Source organism: Phocoena phocoena, chromosome 21, assembly GCF_963924675.1.
Source record: "Phocoena phocoena chromosome 21, mPhoPho1.1, whole genome shotgun sequence".
NCBI classification, from domain to species: domain Eukaryota; kingdom Metazoa; phylum Chordata; class Mammalia; order Artiodactyla; family Phocoenidae; genus Phocoena; species Phocoena phocoena.
In genome coordinates, this window is record NC_089239.1 from 8,869,885 (window position 1) to 8,887,966 (window position 18,082).

Below are 18,082 nucleotides of genomic sequence, written 5' to 3' on the forward strand. Positions count from 1 at the left end.
ACCTCACATCGCTCATTTCTCCATCCCATCTTGGGTGAGAACACCTGATGAGTGGGCCTAACCACCAAGAAGACTAGAAAATTCGTTTTTCAGCTTTTACCTTAGGGAGGTAAGACTTAAAAAGAAATTGCCTGAACATTAGAAACTAGGACAGACGTCCACCAAGTCTACCAAGATTAACAGAGCTTCTTTAACAAACTTTTATTTCCACGTGGGCATCCGGAAGGAGAATGATCATCTTCCCTTAAACTTCCCCCGCCCCCAATAATTTGGCTTCTAACACTTGTGTGATTCTCACACACTTTATGAAACAGAAAATACATTTTTTCATTCCGCTCCTGGGACCTCCCCTTTTTACACAAGAATGCCAAAGCCCACTTGGTGGCCAGCAGAGAGAAGGGAACCTTCTCCAAGCTCACACTACATTGACTAAGGCTCTTGACCTTTTTTTAAATTACTTTTTTAAACTGAAGAATAGTTGATTTACAATGTTGTTAACTGCTGCTGTAGAGCAAAGTGATTCAGTTATACATATATACACATTCTTTTTTCGTATTCTTTTCCATCATGGTTTATCACAGGATATTGAATATAGTTCCCTGTGCTATACAGTAGGACCTTGTTGTTTACCCATTCTATATATAATAGTTTGCATCTGCTAACCCCAAACTCCCAATCCATTCCTCCCCCACCCCTCCCCCCTGGCAACCACAAGTCTGTTCTCCATGTCTGTGAGTCTGTTTCTGTTTCGTAGATAACTTCATTTGTGTCATCTTTTAGATTCCATATGTAAGTGATACCACATGGAATTTGTCTTTCTCCATCTGACTTACTTCACTTAGTATGATAACCTCAGGGTGCTGCAGATGGCATTATTTCATTCTTTTTTATGGCTGAGCAGTGCTCCATTGTATAGATGTACCACAATTTCTTTATCCATTCGCTATGGAAAATAGTATGGAGGTTCCTCAAAAAACTAAAAACAGAGTTGCCTTATGATCCAGCAATCTCACTCCTGGGTACATATCTGGACAAAACTATAATGCAAGAAAATAACATGCACCCATATATTCATAGCAGCACTATTCACAATAGCCAATGGCCCTTGACCTTCTTGACCTTTCTAATTCCAGCACCCTCTTGACTCCTTAAAGAGATAAAAACAAGAAGATTGCCCGGCATGCAGTGGCTCAAGGCTAGAATCTGTCAGTTGCTTGGCTTTGGGCTTTAATTCTCAGACACTGAATTATTTTGAGGAGGCTGTTTACTTTGATGTGTGCAGAATTAGCCTTAGATACGAAGCCTTTAGGGCAAGTTTTATTGTCCAAGGCAAATATAACCTGTTAAGATTTACAGACTTTATTAACAGCAATAACCATTTTACAACCAACATCAGTAAATCAGGGTTTATTTGAGAACTCTACAATTTTAATCTGTGGAAAAGCATTAAAATGTCGGATTTTCATTGGACATAATTTCTAACTTTTATGAAAGATAGATTTTCCATTTAACTGGGGAGTATAAAAAAGTGCAGCGTGGGATAATGAATTGTTTTGAAAAGAGCAAATTGGTTTTAGCTAAACAATGGTGTCAAACACTAAAAGGCTGCCATCTTTAGTTAGAACTGCCCCAAGGTTAAGGTTAAAAGCAACTGTAGTAACAAATACGTTCGAATACATCTAGCGATAGGATGAGCTCATAGCATTTAGAAAAGCTTGAATTATCATCTGTTCACATTTCAGGTATTTTAGGAAAAGTGTACGACCAATTATTTCATCAAACCTGTGTCTATATGAGTCTGGTGAGAACCTCCGAGTTCCTATACCGTTTTTCAAAAAGTGTTTTTAGTAACAATAATGCCATTCATAAGACTCTTTCATGGGATAAGCAAGGTTAAAAACATTGATAGTCACCAGCTTCTATAAATAACCTTTTATTTCCTCCACGCACAAGATTACAAGAGAGGAAAGCAGGAAACTTTATGGTGCCTTCAACCTCTGATGAGCTTCAAAGGCAAGAACAAAGGGCACAGGCTGGGGAGCCCACGGTGACAAGGGATGGTCTTAGCAGCAACCTTCTTCATGGGGCTCAGAATGTGTTAGAAAGTGCAAGCGTTTTCGGCTATAATCTGGATCCCCAACCATATGGAGCCCTACATCTTCCTCTGAGAATCAAAGGCTCGTGACGCTTTAGAAAAGGAGGAAGAAAAGAAGTCACAATAATCTCTACTATTTATTCAGTATTAGAAACTGTGTTAGATGCTCTGCAAATTCTTGGGTTTCCTTCTTCTCTGGTTTGAGCAATCCTACAGGAAAAGTACCTTTCCTATTTTCAGATGAGGACTCTGAGGTTCAGGGTGGCTAGTACTGCTGTAGGTCCTAGAAGTTAGGAAGTGCTAGTCAGTGTTGAACCCCAGTCCGTTCGACTCTGAAGTTCACACTTTCCCCCCGCGATGCCACACTAACAACCCTCCGTTCCCTTTCGACCATTTCCAGACGCCATGGCTGTATCCACGGAGAGAGAGCCCTGTGATACAGACATCAGTATGTGCTCATCAGAATATATCCAGGGCCCTTTACGACAAGGAGATCTGTCGGGGCCATGGCCAAATGTGGGGAAAACTGCAATGAGAGTAGAGATCACCCTTATCCTCTCCCCTTCATATGCTCCCTTTGCTTCCCCTCCAAGGCACCCTCTCTGGAACTGCAGACATTCAGTACTTCTCATTTGCTCAGATAGCATCCAACCCAGGTTCCTGGTCCTTGGGAGCACAGAGACTCCAGAGCGGCCCTGCTCCAGGCTGCTTGTTTCCTCAGCTCCCAAAGCCTCTATTTTCTCTCAGGTGTTCTGTTCTTACTTTTATCACCAGATTACCTATTTCAAACAAAGAAACACAGCATTTATAGCAGATTTAGGATTAGCAAATTAGCTAGAAGAGATTTTAAACAAAAAACTCTATGTCTAAGGGTGGGTGGAATGTCAGGAAGCAGAACAAGCAGGTACGCCATCACTGGCCCAGGGGCTCCCAAGCTTCATAAAGGCTCTGGGGGAAACCAACTAGACCCACCATCTCACTAAAAAGAAACACAAACTATCAAAGAAAAGAAAGGTCTGAGCTTTAAGGTTCAATTGGCTTCTTGGTGATCCGAGAGCTTGGACAAGTTCTGTAAGATGGACGAAAAGTACCAACAGCTTTCTAGCATCTCACAGCAGTCTTCTGCAAATTAAATGAAATAACACAGAGAAAGTGCTGAACACAATGCCTGGCCCACGGAGAGACTCCATAAATGGTAGCTCTTTCTGTTCTTATACAAACTACCTTCTCTGGTCATACAGATGGAGTTAGTTAATTGCCAAGTAAGTTCTACCTTGCAGAGAGAAGACAATCGTATATGTCTTGTGAAAGTAAGACTTGCCCCCAAGGTTCCTTTCAATGTGCCAAGTAGGAGACCTCCACCTCCTACGCCACTGCAGGTACAGCTGGTACATCAGTAGCCCTGCCAGCCACAACTCCTTCTACTGATGACCCCTTGGGTCCCACAGGAGGTGGGCAGGAAGGGAACCAGTGGTGCAGTGGAGAGGGTGGAACACCGTCTGCTCAGGGAAGGTAACTCTGACTGATGCTCTTTCACAGTGACAACTAATCAATTTCCAAGCACAGCTCCCAGTTCCCGCCATTCCGAAGAGTCATTACTGTAGGTTCCTCGCACGACTATGAGGTCAGTAAGCACAAAAACACTCTTTGAGACCTGAAGACCCCACGACAGGCACTGGCAGACATCTCCACCCTGCGAGACCCCGACCGTGGAAGGTATGAACATTTTCACCTTCCTTCCCTCTCTGCGTCCGTCTCTCTCACAGCTTCCTTCTCTGGGTCTGCCTTCCCTTCAACAAAAACACAGATGTTGGTGGTAATAACTAGTGCGTAAGCTATTGCTGAAAGTAAAACAGCTGTAAATACTGGTGCACAGACATAGGTAGTATCCAGCTCACAAATAAGTGAAATTTCAAAGTAACTCAAGTGTTTGGAACCCAGATGCTTTCCCGCCTTAAGATAATGCTATAAAAGCTTGTTAGGGGCTCACAATAGCCATTAACCCACAGTGTAGCTGAAACGCTCTCTATTTTCATCTATAATAGAAAATGTAGAAAACAAAGCTTTCTCCTCCACCTCAGCTCAGAATTTCTGTTTTAAACCATCCTCCAGCCACAGCTGCTCCTTGAAATGGCCCTCTATTTACTTTCAGCCAGCCTGGCTCTGAAATTTATTTCTAATGACATCTACATGCCTAAAAATAAGAGTGATGTGATGTCAAAAGGGGAATGGGGAGTGGACTGAGTTCAAGAGTGGCCCCCTTCCAAATTTCACGTCCACACGTACACTATGCACGTGACCTTACTCAGAAAAGGGTGTACTGTGACCCGGAACATTAACACGAGGCCTTTCTGGGTTGAGGTCGGCCCTAATCCAGTAATTCATGTCCTTATAAGAAGAGGAAAACTCAGACACGTGAAGATACAGAGACAAGAATACCATGTGAACTGTCTGTAGTAATGTGTCTACTATTGGAAGTTTTTCACATCCTGATCTGCTCCCGTGGTTACAGCTGAAAAGCAGATCAGAAGCAAATAAAGATGGAAAATGAATTGAGCCAATAGGCACGACTCATTTGCCTTCAAGAACAGGGTGCTGATGCAAGAAACCTTCAGAGGGATGTCCGAAGAGCTGCTTCAACTTCAACCCAAGTTCAGCTTTTCCCAGGTAGGTGAACAGCTAGGAAGGCTGCTTACTTCCTAGAGGCTCACCCCTTTCCACACAGGACTCCTCCCTCCCGACCACGGCCCCAGAGAGCCTCAGAGTCCTTAGAATTCCTAAATCCTTGCAGCCTCTGGGAAGATGCTTCAATGTGCGTGTGTGGGTGTGCATGCACGTGTACACACTCCTGCACGCATTTACACACCAAGTTTTATTTTCCCCAGAGAGCCTCAGAGTCCTTAGAATTCCTAAATCCTTGCAGCCTCTGGGAAGATGCTTCAGTGTGCGTGTGTGGGTGTGCATGCATGTGTACACACTCCTGCACCCATTTACACACCAAGTTGTATTTTCCCCTTTGGCTATTATTCTATATACTTTTCCAGACTGCACATTCTTTACCCTTCTCTCCTTTGTTCTTTGTTTCTACTTATGTCTTCAAAGACCGAGTGAAGAAGGTCTTACCCATTTTCTAGTACCAGAATAGGAGAAAAACAAGAGTCTAGTGTATTTCACAGTTTAGTCTGGGGCTAGTCCTGGTACGAGCTCAAATATTCAGGAATAAAGGCAGGAAACAATTTTTCATTCATATTCAACAGATATTTATTGAACACCTGGATGTGAAAAGCACTGTTTTATGTTCTGGGGATACAGCCATAAAAAGTGAACAAAATTCCCCTCATGGAGCATAAGTTCTAATAGACAGAAAATAAGCCAAATAAATACAGTATGTTTGTGCTAAGAGCTGAGTTAATATAAAGCAGAGAAAGGGGCTTGAAAGTACACACATAGGATAGGGAAGTGACATTTTCATCAGAGTGCCCTGAGCAGGCCTCACTGAGCAGGTGATACCTAAGCAAGCCCTGAAGGAAGGGATGAATCGATGTAGTAACTGGGGAAGAGTGTTCTAGCAGAGGGGCCAGCATGTGCAAAGGCCCTGGGGCAGTTTCATGGCTGGTACAGCTGAGGAAGAGTGAGGAGGCCAGTGTGGCTATAGCAGGGTCAGAAGCGAAGGAGCAGAAGATGCGGTCAGAGGCAAAAGCAGGCTAGGTCATGCTGGACCACATAAGGTGCCAAAATGAAATAGACTCTTACTCTGAGTGCTCTGGGGATCTCTTGGAAGACCGAACAGTTATCACTTAAATAGGTGCAAGACCTTTGGTGGGGCTTGGGTCTGAGCATCAGTTTTCTTGCCTCTAAACTGCAAAGGCTGTGCCAGGGAAATATCTAAGTTCTCCTCCAGTTGTAAAAATTAATTTCTAGACATCTAGAGAATGTTCCGCTCTCACAGGACAGCTAATAAAACCATGACCTTCCTTCTGTCTTCACTCCTCTCTGATGCTGGCAAAGTTGACAGAGTGACCCAGCCCAGGCCTGGAAGGAAGCCTGGTTATGAGAGACGGTGGTGACTACAGCAAACTGCTGGTACCCAAGTCAGACTCCCAGGAGCACATGGGGCATCCTCAACGAGACTGACATTCACCCGGGCACTGACGCCCTGCTGCCTGTCCCCCTGCTCGGGAATCCAGGGCACACTCTCCATACAGAAGAACCCAAACGAACTTTTTGGCCAACCCAATACAAATCTAAAAGTAAGCATTTTCCTTTCTCATCATTTCACATCATGCATGGAATGTTCACTTTAATTTTCAAGTCCGTTTACTTCATTTCAGGGAAGCATTTGAGTTTTGAATAGTGTCCACCCTGCAGGCTTCCTGTCTAGATTGGCAAGTGTGTATGTTTTTTCATTCCCTTTGATACTTTCGACTCCTTTGTCCTTCCAAATGCAAAATCCCATAGCAATGTTTGCTAAAAGGCGAGGCAAAGGATCCTTTTTTGTTGTTTTTTAAATCTCTCTACTTCTCAGTGACTAAACGACGGCTCTTCGGCCAGTTTCCTAGCTTCCCAGAGAGAAGCCACAGCTGGCCTATCGACTGCTTGACTCAGGCCTACATTTATAAACACAGGATTCTACCAAGCATTCTTTATACTTCTGAGTACCCCCACACAATACTGCCTTAATAACCGTATTACTAACCCATGAGAAGCTCTTTTAATAGTGACTGAAAGGACACCATCTCTACTACCACAATGTGTTATTACTAATAATTATATTCTAACCATATGATAGAAATTTCTAGAAAACAAGGAGCAAAAACCACAGTGACTCTGGATTCCTGCTGCCTCACTATGAACAATGGATAACTGATCAGAGACCTGTGGCTTCAACACTTCTTGCATCCCTATGCCAGCGCAGCACCTAAAACACAACAAAAACTCCTGGAATGTTTGTCCCGTAAGCAAACAGAGGATGAGTAAGTGCAGACACCCATGGAACTTGGCACTAGGGCCTGACCTCCTTCTCTCTGCACTTTTTCACGTGAATTTGCCTGTTAGATTGATCCAGAAGCCAAGGTCAGATGGAGGACACAGAAGATGCTGCCTGTACCACTGAGGTCCCCAAAAGCAAAGGCACAGAGCAAATCCTACCCGGGCTGCCTAGCAAGAGCCTGTGTCAACAAGAAATGAGAGGAGACACAATTTCCTCTTCCAACTTATTTCCAACGGTCTCTTCACCATCTTTGGCAGTTGGGGCCAGGCAGCAACAAGGCCATACCCAGGCCGGCTTTCATCACCTGTAGCACACAGGGCTCGGGCCCTCCCTCTTGGGAACAGGCCGGGTCTTACCTCGGCAGCAGGAACTCCCTCAGGCGGGCGGCAGTGCAGTACAATCATGCCTTCGATGGGAACCTCCCTTCCCTGCGGGTCTTGCTCGAAGTTCTTCCGCAAATCTGCAAAGAACGTGAAACATATGACACTTTGCTCTGGGGCCAGTAGGATCCACGTTTGCTCCAGAGGTTACAATAGTGAGCCGAACGTCACAACCTAGATACACACACACGTCACTGGTTTCAGGGGTTCCTAAATATTCACAAGCATTTTTGTTAAGAAAGAAATCTTAACGGAACTGTCCCTAATGTTCTATATTGAGGTGAAGGATAAAAGATTTACTGGGGGAGCAGGAAAAGAAAAAACGTCATTATTTCATGAGTCTTTGCCAGCATTACCTACTTAGTATCTCATAAAGCACTTGGCCTAATAACTTGCCATCCACAGCTATTATGCAGTTGAGATGCACGTGATTTTTTTTTTTATTAACTAAAGAATGCATTATTAACCTGTAACCTCTGCCATTCCCTTAACCCTCTAGGGAGCTCTAGAAGATGGTAATGGAGTGAGATTACCTACTAGTCTTTTATTTGTAACCAGGGAGAAGAGGCTACGTTCAACCACAACAAAATCTATAACCTATCCAACCAAACATATAATTAAAAAACACAACACCCTCCAGTCCAACGGCAATGCTGGGTATCCATGCAGTGCGTTTCATGGAAGGCTCCAGGCTCTTTGCAAACAAGCTGCACCATTAACCTTTTGCACATGGAAGGGTGACACTTGGAGAGGTTAACTGGCTTGCCAGTGGTCACGGAGAGTATTAGTGCCAGTGATGGGGAAAAATTCACCAAGTGTCTGGACATCAGTATCTGACTGCTCACCAGCAAAGCTTTCTCAGGGAAAAGGATACAGGGCCAGTTCGAAAGAGAGAAAGAGTATCATTGGCACAGCTTTCCACTTAAGCATATGCTTCATTAACAAGAGTGGGAGTTGGCCTTTGCTTCTTTTTGAGGTGTCATAACAACACTTCTATAATTTTACAGCACGAGCTTAATGCCCACTGGCACTCGAAGGCCTGGGATGGTGGAGCGAAGACAGTTTTACAAGTCTTTCGAAGATTTCCCCCTCCCTCCCGGACAATGTAGTTTTCTTCAATCGAAGATCTCAAATTACAGGCTGTGGATTTATTGATTTAATTTTCTTTAGTGCTTACAATAACATGAAATATGTTCTCTGGAAAGAGCAGAGCTTCAGACTCAGTTACATCTTTACAAATTGTATAAATACATTAAACTTGTTTTTAGCAAGTCAAAAACACGCCATGATTAAAAAGAACAGCAATCTATGTATTCACTTTCTTCAGAATTTTACTATTAATGTTTTCCCTCCCAGAGGCAACTGACGTCTTCTGTCAGTAGTGCTGTCTATTCGGAGATCTTCGGGAGTATACTGGAAGCAAAGGATCTTACAAGGACTCACAGTGTAGGCAGGTGGCAGGATCTATTTTCCCATTTCTCTGCTGTCCCCCAAATCGTAAAGCCAAGCTTCCTTCTACTGGAGATCTGTAAATTGCCACAGCATTTACAATTCAGAATTTCTGACTCTCAGGTGTGAGGAAGTTCACAAAACTGATGGCAAAATTACAAGTGATGAAAATGTGAACAACCCCCAGAATGAAAAATCTCACATTTCCTGCAAAATGTGACCACAAATTCTCCTTTGCGCTCCCCCAAGGGATCCTTGAGTCAGAAATCCCCTTTCTGTATGACTAATATACTCATCAGGACTATAGTAACCCCCCTTTATCCATGGAGGTTACATTCCAAGAACCCCAGAGGATGCCTGAAACCACAGACAGTACCAAATCCTATATATACTGTTTATTCCTATGCGTACATACCTATGATAAAGTTCAATTTATAAATTAGGCACAGTAAGAGATCAACAATACTAATAATAAAATAGAACAATTAAAACAATATACTGTAGGGGCTTCCCTGGTGGCGCAGGGAAGAGTTGAGAGTCCGCCTGCTGATGCAGGGGACACGGGTTCGTGCCCCGGACCGGGAAGATCCCACATGCCGCGGAGAGCGGCTGGGCCCGTGAGCCGTGGCCGCTGAGCCTGCGCGTCCGGAGCCTGTGCTCCGCAACGGGAGAGGCCCACAACAGTGAGAGGCCCGCGTACCGCAAAAAAACAAACCAAAACAAAACAATATACTGTAATAAAAGTTACGTGAATGTAATCTCTCTCTCAAAATACCTTGTTGTACAAATTTAATGCTTTTCCACCTTAACGAAGTACTCATCATGTATTCTGGCCATTATGGGGTATGACGGCAAAACTAGCATGAATTTCTTTTTCCTTCTCACAATTTCACGGATACAAGATTTGTGCTTACTATAGATCTTAGCAACCTCAGCATAAAATTTTTTCTTTCTTTTTTAAGTCAAGAACTTTCACTTTTTCACTTAAAGAAAGCACTTTTCAGCACCTGTTTGACATATACGAATTTCCAGCATTACCACCCTTGCACTTTGGGGCCATTATCAATTAAAAGAAGGGTTACTTAAACTCAAGTACTGTGATACCAGGACAGTTAATGTGATAACCGAGATGGTTACTTAGAGATGAATGGGCGGTTTACTCTGGACAAAGGGATGATTCTTGTCCTGGGCAGGATGTAGTTGGATGGCATGAGATTTCATCATGCTTCTCAGAATGGCATGTGACTTAAAACTTATGAATTATTTCTGGAATTTTCCATTTAATATTTTCAGAGTAAGGTTGACCATGGGTAACTGAAACCACAGATAAGGGGGATGACTCTATATTGAAATGAATCTATTGTAGAGTATGAGTGACTCTTACATGACACATCAGTTTGTTAATGGAAAGAAAGGGTTGTGTTTTTGTGGTTAATTTTGTTTTGTTTGTTTGCCATGTTTTTCTTTTCTTTGATTGCTTTGTTTTCTAAAGGAAGTCTTATCCAGTGTTGCTACATGATGACTGCAGTTTTGATAACACCAAATAATATGCATTCAACCAAATGAAGCACAGAAAATGAATAGCAAGAATTTCTATTTTGTCCTATACTATTTCTATTTTATCTTCTGTTTCCTTTCTTGGCTCACTAGAAATGGAAAAGGTAACAAAATGTATAGTTTTCGGGTACTTCCACACTCCCCTACGGTAACTACATTGGCTGATGAAAAACTAGTGTGAAGTCGTTTTTCTTCTCCATTCCCACCTACTCAATGAACTAGCTAAGCAAATATGTATATAAAGAAGGAAAACCCCGTACTGACACTGGGATGTAGGAAAGGGTATAGTCTATAAACAAGAAGCTTTGAGAAATTTCTAGTAGATCTCATACAGCCAGGATCAGATTGAAGGAAGGACCCACACAACTTCTTGATCTTCCCAACTGACATTTGCAATCACCATTTGAAGGGTTCCAACAAGAAGTATATGGACACTTCTAAATGTGGAGATACAAAGATTAAAGGCAGTAGAGTAGGGGGTCAGGCAACAAGTGGGGTGTCATATATATGGATCCAACTCATCACAGCAGCCCCCCACACACTAGATATCACACCAAATGAGAAACCCAAGTGACACTGAGTCCTGGCCTGTGCCTAATACTAGTGGCAGGAACACTGGCATTTCTGATTCGCAAGGAGGGCAAACACACCAGACAAATTCCAGAAAGCTACTGAAAATAGTAAAAATTATGGAAATAAATTCTTAGACATAGAAGGAAATGCTTTCCATTCTACCTACGATTCTCACGATAGGTTACCCAACCTAATCAGTTTCTCTCCCTCTTTTTTTTTTGGCCACACTGCACGACTTGCGGGATCTTAGTTCCCTGACCAGGGATTGAACCTGGGCCCCTGGCACTGGAAGTGCAGAGTCCTAACCACCAGACCACCAGGGAATTCCCAACCTAATCAGTTCCTGAATTGGCAAACTAGACACTTTTATCGCCTATGTTAGTTCCAAGGCTTGAAAGATTCAGATAGAAACCTGTGTAACTTCTAATAGTAGGAAAAGCATCCCCAGCCATATAAAAAGAATGATGCTACAAATGAAGGAGACAAACCATAGAACTGAAATTAAATGGCTTCCTCTAAGACTGGAAACAAGAGGCATTTTTAGATAACTTCTAATTTAAGTTCTTTAAAATCAAAAGGAAATAGTAACTGAGAATCTAGAGTAGGGATTTATAAATAGGATAACATCTGAGATCAAGAAAACTGCCACTATGCAGGAAGGAAAAAACAACATAACTGCTGAATTAGAAATATATATATATGCATATATATGTGTATATATATGTGTGTATATATGTGTGTGTACATATATGTGTGTATATGTGTGTGTGTGTATGTGTGTGTGTATATATATATATATATATATATATATATATATATATATATATATATCATGGAGATGGTAGACAGCATACTGAAGACTGCTGAAAACTGAACTAGTGAAACAGAAGACAGATTTATCAGTCAGGATCCAGGCAGGAAAACAAAGCATACCAGATGTTTTAACAGAAAATATTAATGTAAAAATTGAAGGACTAAAAAGGCAAAAGGGGAACTGCTAGGAACTGGTCCCACCCTAAGGAAGGATGGGGAATGGGGGAACAAAGGGAAGAGGCTGGGGTTATAGAACTTTGAAGCTTAGAGATGGCTCAGTTCTCCAAGGAGAGGGCACTGGGTTTTGGTGCTGGCACCTCAGGAACTTGGAAGAGGGACCCAAGGCATCAAGACCTAGACCTCTGAAGAAAGACTGTCCACCAGTCTGGTGCTGGCATCTCTTGGGGAAAGGGGATGGAGAGGGAGAGCATAATAAAGCTGGATCTGGAAGTACTTAAAATAAGTGCAAAACAGGAAACTGCCACTTCTAACATAAAGAAACTCTGCTGGGAAGATGGTGACAAAGACAGAAAATGAACAGAAAGAAGTAGCCTTCCTCCCTATTTCACTGTCCAGTCTCCTGTGGCACCCCCTATTGGTGGAACCTTACAGGGAGCCGGGATCTGGCAAGGAAGTCCCAGCCTTAGCTTTACAAATTACAAACCAGTGGTTTTTGAGATAGAAGGCAATGGCTTAGCATCTAGCAAAACCCAGTTTAAGAAACGTGGTCTAGGGACTTCCCTGGTGGTGCAGTGGTCAAGAATCTGCCTGCCAATGCAGGGGACACGGTTTCGAGCCCTGGTCCGGGAAGGTCCCACATGCGGCTGAGCAACTAAGCCCATGCACCACAACTACTGAGCCTGCGCTCTAGAGCCCGCGAGCCACAACTAATGAGCCCACGTGCCACAACTACTGAAGCCCATGCGCCTAGAGCCCGTGCTCCGCAACAAGTGAAACCACTGCAACGAGAAGCCCACGCACCACAACAAAGAGTAGCCCCTGCTCGCTGCAACTAGAGAAAGCCCGCGCACAGCAACAAAGACCCAATGCAGCCAAAAATAAATAAATAAATAAATAAATTTACATATAAAAAAAGAAATGTCCTCTAGTAGGGCTCTAATTGCTTACTCCATATCTGTTTTCCTCACTAGATCATCAGTGCAATGAATGTGGGCTTTATGTCTGAGATGTTCACCCTTATAGTCCCAGTGCCTACTAACCAGCTGATACAGAGAAGGTTCTTAATAAACACAAGTTGAATAAATGAGCTAAGAGGAAAATGATAAAATGATAATGAATTTACCAGAAAAAAAGATGAAATAAATAACAAAAGAGAATGCTGAGATAGAGAAATATGATTTAAATATCATTGGAAATTTAGAAGGAGACAACAAGCCCAAAGAAAATAAATGGGGGACCTTGAAGATGGCGGAAGAGTAAGACGCGGAGATCGCCTTCCTCCCCACGGATACACCAGAAATACATCCACACGTGGAACAATTCCTACAGAACTCCTACTGAAGGCTGGCAGAAGACCTCAGACATCCCAAAAGGCAAGAAACTCCCCACGTAACTGGGTAGGGCAAAAGAAAAAACAGAGACAAAAGAATAAGGACGGCACCTGCACCAGTGGGAGGGAGCTGTGAAGGAGGAAAAGTTTCCACACACTAGGAAGCCCCTCCGCGGGCGGAGACTGCGGGAGGCGGAGGGGGGAGTTTCGGGACCACGGAGTAGTGCACAGCGACGGGTGCGGAGGGCAAAGCGGGGAGATTCCTGCACAGACGATCGGTGCCGACCAGCACTCACCAACCCGAGAGGCTTGCTGCTCACCCACCGGGGCGGGCGGGGCTGCGAGCTGAGGCTCGGGTTTTGGTTTTGGACGGAGCTCAGGGAGAGGACTGGGGTTGGCGGCTTGAACATAGCCTGAAGGGGTTAGTGCACCACGACTAGCCGGGAGGGAGTTCGGGGAAAAGCCTGCACCGGCCGAAGAGGCAAGAGACTTTTTCTTCCCTCTTTGTCTCCTGGTGCGCGAGGAGAGGGGTTTAAGAGCGCTGCTTAAAGGAACTCCAGAGACGGGCGCGAGCCGCGGCTAAAAGCGCGAACCCCAGAGACGGGCGCGAGCCGCGGCTGAGGGCGCGAGCCCCCGAGACGGGCGCGAGCCGCGGCTAAAACCGCGGACCCCAGAGCCGGGCGGGAGACGCTAAGGCTGCTGCTGCCGCCACCAAGGGGCCTGTGTGCGAGCACAGGTCACTCTCCACACCCCTCTTCCGCGGAGCCTGTGCAGCCCGCCACTGCCAGGTTCCCGGGATCCAGGGACAACTTCCCCGGGAGTACGCACGGCGGGCCTCAGGCTGGTGCAACGTCACGCCGGCCTCTGCCGCAACGTCACGCTGCCTCTGCCGCCGCAGGCCCGCCCCGCACGCAGTGCCCCTCCTTCCCCCCCGAACCCCCGGCCTGAGTGAGCCGGAGCCCCCGAATCAGCGGCTCCTTTAACCCCGTCCTGTCTGAGCGAAAAAACAGACGCCCTCCAGCGACCTACACGCAGAGGCAGGGCCAAATCCAAAGCTGAGCTCCTGTGAGCTGTGAAAACAAAGAAGAGAAAGGGAAATCTCTCCCAGCAGCCACAGAAGCAGCGGATTAAAGCTCCACAATCAACTTGATATACCCTGCATCTGTGGAATACCTGAATAGACAAGGAATGATCCCAAACTGAAGAGGTGGAATTTAGGAGCGAAATCTATGATTTTTTTCCCTTTTCCTCTTTTTGTGAAGGTGTACGTGTATGCTCCTGTGTGACATCTAGTCTGTATACTCTAGCTTCCACCATTTGTCCTAGGGCTCTATCCGTCCATGACTTTTTTTAAAAAATTCTTTTTCTTAATAATTAAGTTTAATTGTAATAACTTTATTATACTTTACCTTCGTTCTTTCTTTCTTTCCTTCCTTCCCTCCCTCCTTTAGACAAAGAATCACCCCAAATTGAGGAGGTGGTCTCAGGGAGCAGGATTTATGATTTTTCCCCCTTTACCTCTTTTTGTGAAGGTGTATGTGTATGCTTCTGTGTAAGATTTTCTCTGTATAGCTTTGCTTCCAACATTTGTCCTAAGGTTCTATCCGTCCCTTTTTTTTCTTTTGTAAATATTTTTTAATTCAATAACTATATTATACTTTATTTTATTTTTACTGTATCATCTTTCTTTCTGTCTTTTTTTCCTTCTTTCCCTCCTTCCTTCCTTCCTCCCTCCCTCCCTCCCTCCCTCCTTTCTTTCCTTCTTTGCTTCTTTCTTCCTTCCTTCCTTTCCTCCTTTCCTTCTTTCTTTCCACATACTTCTACTAATTCTCTCTACTTTTTCTCCCTTTTATTCTGAGCCGTGTGGATGAAAGGCTCTTGGTGCTCCAGCCAGGAGTCAGGGCTCTGCCTCTGAGGTAGGAGAGCCAACTTCAGGTCACTGGTCAACAAGAGACCTCCCAGCTCCACATAATATTAAACAGCGGAAATCTCCCAGAGACCTCCATCTTAACACCAGCACCCAGCTTCACTCAACGACCAGCAAGCCACAGTGCTGGACAACCTATGCCAAACAACTAGCAAAACAGGAACACAACCCCACCCATTAGCAGAGAGGCTGCCTAAAATCATAATAAGGCCACAGACACCCCAAAACACACCACCAGACGTGAACCTGCCCACTAGAGAGACAAGATCCAGCCTCATCCAGCACAACACAGGCACTAGTCCCCTCCACCAGGAAGCCTACACAACCCACTGAAACAACCTTAGCCACTGGAGACAGACATCAAAAACAACGGGAACTACGAACCTGCAGCCTGCAAAAAGGAGACCCCAAACACAGTAAGATAAGCAAAATGAGAAGACAGAAAAACACACAGCAGATGAAGGAGCAAGATAAAAACCCACCAGACCTAACAAATGAAGAGGAAATAGGCAATCTACCTGAAAAAGAATTCAGAATAATGATAGTAAGGATGATCCGAAATCTTGGAAGTAGAATGGACAAAATGCAAGAAACAGTTAACAAGGACCTACAAGAACTAAAGATGAAACAAGCAACGATGAACAATGCAATAAATGAAATTAAAATCACTCTAGATAGGATCAATAGCAGAATAACTGAGGCAGAAGAACGGATAAGTGACCTGGAAGATAAAGTAGTGGAAATAACTACTGCAGAGCAGAATAAAGAAAAAAGAATGAAAAGAACTGAGGACAGTCTCAGAGACCTCTGGGACAACATGAAACGCACCAACATTCGAATTATAGGGGTTCCAGAAGAAGAAGAAAGAAAGAAAGGGACTGAGAAAATATTTGAAGAGATTATAGTTGAAAACTTCCCTAATATGGGAAAGGAAATAGTTAATCAAGTCCAGGAAGCACAGAGGGTCCCATACAGGATAAATACAAGGAGAAACACGCCAAGACACATATTAATCAAACTGTCAAAAATTAAATACAAAGAAAGCATATTAAAAGCAGCAAGGGAAAAACAACAAATAACACACAAGGGAATCCCCATAAGGTTAACAGCTGATCTCTCAGCAGAAACCCTACAAGCCAGAAGGGAGTGGCAGGACATACTGAAAGTGATGAAGGAGAATAGCCTGAAACCAAGACTACTCTATCCAGCAAGGATCTCATTCACATTTGATGGAGAAATTAAAACCTTTACAGACAAGCAAAAGCTGAGAGAGTTCAGCACCACCAAACCAGCTTTACAACAAATGCTAAAGGAACTTCTCTAGACACGAAACACAAGAGAAGGAAATGACCTATAGTAGCGAACCCAAAACAATATATAAAATGGAAATAGGAACATACATATCAATAATTACCTTAAATGTGAATGGACTAAATGCTCCCACCAAAAGACACAGATTGGCTGAATGGATACAAAAACAAGACCCTTATATATGCTGTCTACAAGAGACCCACTTCAGAACTAGAGACACATACAGACTGAAAGTAAGGGGATGGAAAAAGATATTCCATGCAAATGGAAACCAAAAGAAAGCTGGAGTAGCAATTCTCATATCAGACAAAATAGACTTTAAAATAAGGACTATTAAAAGGGACAAAGAAGGACACTACATAATGATCAAGGGATCGATCCAAGAAGAAGATATAACAATTGTAAATATTTATGCACCCAACATAGGAGCACCTCAATACATAAGGCAAATACTAACAACCATAAAAGGGGAGATCAACAGTAACACATTCATAGTAGGGGACTTTAACACCCCACTTTCACCCATGGACAGATCATCCAAAATGAAAATAAATAAGGAAACACAAGCTTTAAATGATACATTAAACAAGATGGACTTAATTGATATTTATAGGACACTCCATCCAAAAACAACAGAATACACATTTTTCTCAAGTGCTCATGGAACATTCTCCAGGATAGATCATATCTTGGGTCACAAATCAAGCCTTGGTAAATTTAAGAAAACTGAAATTGTATCAAGTATCTTTTCCGACCACAACGCCATGAGACTAGATATCAATTACAGGAAAAGATCTGTAAAAAATACAAACACATGGAGGCTAAACAATACACTACTTAATAATGAAGTGATCACTGAAGAAATCAAAGAGGAAATAAAAAAATACCTAGAAACAAATGACAATGGAGACACAACGACCCAAAACCTATGGGATGCAGCAAAAGCAGTTCTAAGGGGGAAGTTTATAGCAATACAAGCCCACCTTAAGAAGCAGGAAACATCTCAAATAAACAACCTAACCTTGCACCTCAAGCAATTAGAGAAGGAAGAACAAAAAAACCCCAAAGCTAGCAGAAGGAAAGAAATCATAAAAATCAGATCAGAAATAAATGAAAAAGAAACGAAGGAAACAATAGCAAAGATCAATAAAACTAAAAGCTGGTTCTTTGAGAAGATAAACAAAATAGATAAACCACTAGCCAGACTCATCAAGAAAAAAAGGGAGAAGACTCAAATCAATAGAATTAGAAATGAAAAAGGAGAAGTAACAACTGACACTGCAGAAATAAAAAAAATCATGAGAGATTACTACAAGCAACTCTATGCCAATAAAATGGACAATCTGGAAGAAATGGACAAATTCTTAGAAATGCACAACCTGCCAAGACTGAATCAGGAAGAAATAGAAAATATGAACAGACCAATCACAAGCACTGAAATTGAAACTGTGATTAAAAACCTTCCAACAAACAAAAG

The 18,082-nt window shown here is 43.2% G+C and overlaps 1 protein-coding gene across 2 annotated transcripts in view; it reads right to left on the reverse strand.

Annotated features, from left to right (window-relative positions):
- UNC5D (unc-5 netrin receptor D) overlaps positions 1-18,082 on the reverse strand; it is a 597,176-nt gene that overhangs the window by 208,149 nt on the left and 370,945 nt on the right. For both annotated transcript variants that reach the window (XM_065899869.1, XM_065899868.1), the window contains exon 4: positions 7,442-7,545. In XM_065899869.1, coding sequence (XP_065755941.1) covers positions 7,442-7,545 — 104 coding nt within the window. The remainder of the gene's footprint in view (positions 1-7,441; positions 7,546-18,082) is intronic.